This window comes from Echinops telfairi, unplaced genomic scaffold, assembly GCF_000313985.2.
Source record: "Echinops telfairi isolate 266 unplaced genomic scaffold, ASM31398v2 ScPeMD7_70;HRSCAF=299, whole genome shotgun sequence".
Taxonomy (NCBI): domain Eukaryota; kingdom Metazoa; phylum Chordata; class Mammalia; order Afrosoricida; family Tenrecidae; genus Echinops; species Echinops telfairi.
Window position 1 is genome coordinate 65206787 of NW_022103968.1, and position 6089 is coordinate 65212875.

The following is a 6089-nucleotide window of genomic DNA, read 5'->3' on the forward strand; positions in this document are numbered from 1 at the left end:
AAAAAGGATAGTAGATTGTTTCCCTGAAGGAGAGCACAGAGACAAGGTCATGCCCACTCATGGATGACCAAGGCTCGGCTACCATCTTGATTCTGGGATCCGCCCATCTTGTCACATGTGTACCCCTAGTCCCTCCCCTTCCTATTGCATATACACTTCCTAGATCATCCCCCTCCCATTGCTTGTATTGCCTATGTTACAACCCCTTCCTGTTATGTATGTGGTTACCTATAATCAAGGGGGCTTGCACATGCCCCCTAAGTAGATATAAGCCTTGGTTAGAAATATATTCCCTTCTCCTCCTCTCTCTGTGCACGGACCTGGCTGCTCAGATCATGGCCGTCCTGGAGGTGAGCATACTACCATAAAATGTGTCTGACTCCTTTATTTTGTCTCCTCTCCTACCTTCTATGACTTTACTATAATCTTTATATATTATCGCCATACAATTGCCGCCTACGACCATGTGGTTGTTAGCGGCTGGATTACTCTAACAAAGCATGATGTCCTTTTCCAGGGACTGGTGTCTCCTAATAACATGTCAAAATTATGTTAATCGAATTTCACAGTCCTTACATCTAAGGAGAACTCTGACCGTACTTCTTCCAAGACAGCTTTGTTTGTTCTTTTGGCAGTCCATGGTTCTTTTAATACTCCTCGCCAGCACCATAGTGCATATGCATTGATCTTCAGTCTCCCTTATTCAACGTCCAACTTTCACATGCATATGAAGGGAGTGAAAATACTTAGGCCCACCTAAGTCCTCAAAGTAACATCTTTATTTTTCAACATTTTAAAGAGGTTTTGTGCAGATTTACTCAATGCGATATGTCATATGATTTCCTGCTTTCATGAGCCTTGATTGTGGATCCCAACAAGACGAAATCCCTGATAATTTCAATCCTTTCTCCATTAATCACGATGTTACTTATTGGTCTAGTTATGGGAATTTTGGTCTTCTTTACATTGAGCTGTAATCCGTACTGAAAGCTGCTTTCTTTGATCTTTATCAGCAAGTGCTTCAAGTCCTCCTCACGTTCAGCAAGCAAGGTTGTGTCATCTGCACATCGCAGGTGGTTAATAAGCCTCTCTCCAATTCTGACACAGAGTTCGTCAGGTCATACACCTTCTCTGATGATTTACTCAGCATACAGATCGAAAAAGTATGGTGAGAGGCTACAACACTGATGCATACCTTTCTTAATTTTAAACCACAGTCTTCCCTTATTCTGTTCTCATAACTGTACAAGTTATGATCACAGTACAAGTTCTGCAAGAGAGCAATTAAGTGTTTTGGAATTGCCATTCTTCTCAAGGTTATCCAGTTTGTTATGGTCCACACAGTTCAATGCCTTTGCATAGTCAATAAAACACAAGTATCTTTCTGGTACTCTGTTCTTTTGTCCAGATTCATCTGACATCAGCAATGAGAGTGCTTGTTCCATCCATGTCCTCTTTTGAAACTCGCCTGAATTTCGAGCAGCTGAATTTCAGTCAGTGTACAGAAGCAACAGTTGTTGAATGCTTGTCAGCAACATTTTACTTCTATGTGATATCAACGATGCTGTTGAATAATACTGTTCCATAATTTGAGCATTCTGTTGGCTAACCTTTCTTTAGAATGGATATAAATACAGATCTCTTAAAGTCAGAGTCAGTTGGCTGTGTAACTGTCTTCCAAATTTCCTGGCATAAAGGAGTGCTACCAGTGCTTCATCAGCTTGTTGAAACATTTCATTTTTTTATTCAATCAATTCCTGGAGCCTTGTCTTTAGGTAATGCTTTCAGTGTAGCTTAGAGTTCTTCCTTTAGTACTGCTTTTTCTTACTCTTGTGCTATACCCTGAATCGGTTGGATGTCGACCTGTTTTTTGATAGCGACTCTGGGTACTCTTTGCATCCTCTTTGGATGCTTCCTGCATCATTCAATAGTTTGCCCATATTGCTGTTGTAAGGTGTCATCGCAATTGTTCCTATGCTTGAGCTCATTGTTGGAGCCACTGTGTCAATTCCTTTTGCCCACAAAATTTTCAATATTGCAACTTGAGGTTGATTCCCCCCCCCTAGTTCTTTCAATTTAAGATATGCTAAGTGTGTTCTTTCTTTTTGGTTTCTAACTCTAGGTCTTTTGCATATTTCACTATGATACTTTATTCTGTCGTCTTAAGCAGTCCTTTGAAATGTTCTCTTCAGTTCTTTTATTTCATCATTTCTTCCATTCACCTTAGATATTCTATGATTAAAAGAAAGTTTCAGAGTCTCTCCTAAGATTCCCTCTGGTCTTTTCTTGTCTTTTTAATGACCCTATGCTTTCTTCAAGTATGATATTCCTGCTGTCATCCCACAGCTCAAGTTTTCTGTCATTAATGTTCAATGCGATGCGTCAAATCTGTTCTTGAAATTCAGGTGGGATAGACTCAAGATCACATTGTCGCTCTCATAGACTTGTTTTAATTCTCTTCAGTTTCAACCTCAGCTTACATATGAACAATTGATAGTATGTGTATATTAGGCTGCGTCATCTAGGGAGGCAAAATCAGTAACATTCATATTTGTATAAGAAATAACTTTATATAAAGAAGGCATCCCGGCCCAATCCAACTCCAGGCCATGGGTCCAATGCTAGTCTGAGCCCTCTTCTGACTAATGTAGCTCACTTCACAGAAAAGTAAAATAGTATTTTATTTCTATAAGATAAACTGGCAGTTGGAGTTCTTCAAGTCCTAGAGTATTTATTAATTACACACATACACATACACATGTGTGTTGACGTTAAGTATGCACCCAAACAAATGTAGTTTAAATAAAAACTGCATCGTCTAATTCATAGCTATCTGAGTACTTTAGGTATGTGTATATCCAACTTTGTTTCTTTCAAAGTGTCCTTCACAGAAAGGTGCAGTCATGTGGATCCAAGGTCAGTGGAAACAGATAGGCTGTCGACAGCTCCCAGGTCAGTGACCTCAAGGGGCTACTCCTGGAGTCACACACAGAGTCCCAGCGAGCAGGGATGGCAAAGAGGCAGACAGTGAAATTCCTAGTTTCTCTCTCATGAAAAGGCCAGACCTCCAAGGAGGCGTCACAAAGCCTCACAAAGCCTCCGTGGGTGCATACTGACGTCAAATCTAACTGCCACAGTCCATTCTACAGGCCCCCCAGGGCTCACTTTAGCTACTGATGAGAGCTTCTCCATTATCTCTTCCCAGAGTCAATTTATCGCCATTATCTCTTCCCACAGATGTAGCCAATTTGATTTCTGTGTATTCCATCTGGAGAAGGCCACACGTTAAGTCACTGTGTTGATGAAAAAAGGTACCTGCGATGAAGTCATTGGTCTTGCAAAATTCTGCCAGCTCTGTTTCTATCACCAAGGCCATATTTTCCAACTACTGTTCCTTCTTCTTTATTTCCAAATTTTACATTCCAATCACCAATAATTATCAATGCATATTAATTACATGTTTGATCAATTTCAGACTGATGATAGAATTCTTCAATTTCTGCATCACTAGCTTGGTTGGTACATACATTTGAATAATAGCTGTATTGCCTGGGTTTCCTTATATGTGAATAGATATTATCCCATTACAGACACGGTACTGCACTTCAACACAGACCTTGAAATGTCCTTTTGGATGTCACATCATTCCTCTTGAATCATTCCAGGCATAATAAACCCTGTGACTTCCTAATTCAAAATGGCCAATACCAGTCCATTTCAGCTCACTAATGCCTAGGATTTTGAACTTTATACATTCCATTTTTGATGACTTCTAGTTTTTTTAGATTCATCCTTCATACATTCCAAGTTCTAATTATTAATAGATGTTTGTAGCTGTTTCTTCTCATTTTGACTCGGGCCCTATGAGCAAATGAAGATCTCGAAGACTTTACTCCATCTACATCATTAAGGTTGACTCTACTTCAAGAAGGCAGGTCTTCCTCCATCATATTCTGAGTGTCTTTTATACCTGAGGGATTCAACTTCTGGGATTATCTCTGACAATGTTCTGCTACTATTTCTAAGTATGTAATTCCTCAGAAGTAGACAGCCTATTCTTTTTTTGTAGTCTGTTCTTAGTCTGGAAGTTACGCTGAAACCTGTCCACTATTATCACTATTATATATATCCTTATTATTTAGCAGTGGAATTGGTATTTGAAATCTAGCAGTGGAAGTACTGCTGTATTGGAAAATCCAGTGATAACAGCTCCAACATCGCAGGAGCACACAGGCTACCACAGTACATGCTGATACATCGCTCACCTATATACCTACGTGGGGGCTGAAAGTCGAGTCACAATCAACTGAAGGACATTTATATTGGGTCTACCTTTCGGTCATTGTGAACAGTGCTGCAATAAGCTTTACTGTACAAGTGCCTGTATGAATAATTTCCATTTCTCTTTATATTTAAAAATATTTCTATCATCCTTTGATTCACCATGCATTTTAATGATTTTTTTCAAATCTATCTCTCAATTCACTTGCCTTTAAAACAAACTTACACATTGAATTTTAAATTTCAACAATTATTTTTCTACCTAAAATTCCTACTTGTTTACTTTTCAAACATGTCAAATCATTTTAAGAATTTATCATTCATTTTTATTACATCTTAGATTTTAAAAGAACTTTTATAGCTATTTTACATTCTGCATCTGATAATCCCAGTATCTAAATCCTGGGTATATCCAAATTGGTTGGTTGTTGAATCTCACCAATGATATCTCATTACTGGTTTACAATTTTTCTAAACAGAGCTCATCTTTACAAGAATCCAGTGGGGCTAGAATAAGGATGCTTCTCTCCAAAAAGAGTATGAATTTATTTCTGCCAGGTATCAAGGAGTGGGAACAAACCAAACAATTTAATTTATTCTCCTCCAGATTAGTAAAAATCAAAATTTCAAATCCATAGGATAGTAGACCTATTAAGCTGTGATTCTTTTTGGAGATTTAGGACTCATAGAGGGATCTTATGTTCTACAGCCCTCTTTTTAATGGGCATCTCACACAGGATCCCCAAAGTTCTAGATTGTTAAAGCCCTTCCACCCTCTCATATCCCACCCTTAACTCCCTGATTTTAGTTCCTAGGTTTTGTTGTTTTCTGATCTGGCGATGGGAATTACCTTTACTCTCTTTCAGGTATAGCAATGAGCTTAAAAAGAACGCTTACTATCAAGGTATCTAAGTGTATCTACCCACAATGCTTCCACACTTTTAAAGCAGGCTATGAATTTTTAATACTAAAAAATAAACACACCATGTTTATGCATCAATGAATTTCTTATAGTCCCAGTTTTCTTGACTTACTCGTGCAAAATCAAAGTGGGGTTCGTACTGTCCTCCAACTCCGTAATTTGCTACCTGAAAAGAAAAAGAAAGCACGAGTGAAAGATTCATCAGGATGTTGTTGGGTTAGTTCCAACTCATAGAGACCATCTCTCTACGTAACAGGACTGAGCACTGCACTCTGTGCACCGCCTCCACTCGTCGAGTGCTTGCGCCATTCCTGCAGTCACTGCTTCAGTCCATCATGGAGGGTTTCTTTTATCTTTTCCAGAACATCTACTTCACCAAACATAATGATCTTCTTTAGGCATTTGTTTATGCTGAGAAAATGCCTAAAGTCTTGTCATTCTAGCTCCTTAGAAGCTGTACTTATTCCAAGAGAGACCTGTTCATTCTTCTGGCAGTTCATGATATATTCAATCCTCTCCACCAACACCATAGCTCAAAGCATCAATTCTTCTTCAGCCTTTCTTACACACCGTCTACCTTTCACATGCATATGAAGCAATCAATAATCATGTGTCTTAGATCCAGCACATCTTAGTCCTCAAAGCGTTATCTTTGCTTTTAAACAAGGAATAAAAAACCGAGGCTATTTATTAAGTGTTATTTCAGAATGTTAATTAATATGCTTTTCTTGAACAAACATTTCAGGAATACAAAACTTAAAATTTGAGTTTTCTATTTTTTTTACTCTCTTAAAATATGAGTTTTCGAATTCTATCTTGCAAGACTGGCTAGACCAGAGGAGGTACACTGGTACAGATAGGAACTGAAAATACAGGGAATCCAGGA

At 38.5% G+C, this 6089-nt stretch overlaps 1 protein-coding gene across 1 annotated transcript in view; it reads right to left on the reverse strand.

The window, feature by feature from the left end:
- Positions 1 to 6089, reverse strand: part of P4HA1 (prolyl 4-hydroxylase subunit alpha 1) — a gene marked incomplete at its 5' end in the record, with an annotated part of 99540 nt that overhangs the window by 11254 nt on the left and 82197 nt on the right. The window contains one exon of the mRNA XM_045291694.1: positions 5316 to 5369. Coding sequence (XP_045147629.1) covers positions 5316 to 5369 — 54 coding nt within the window. The remainder of the gene's footprint in view (positions 1 to 5315; positions 5370 to 6089) is intronic.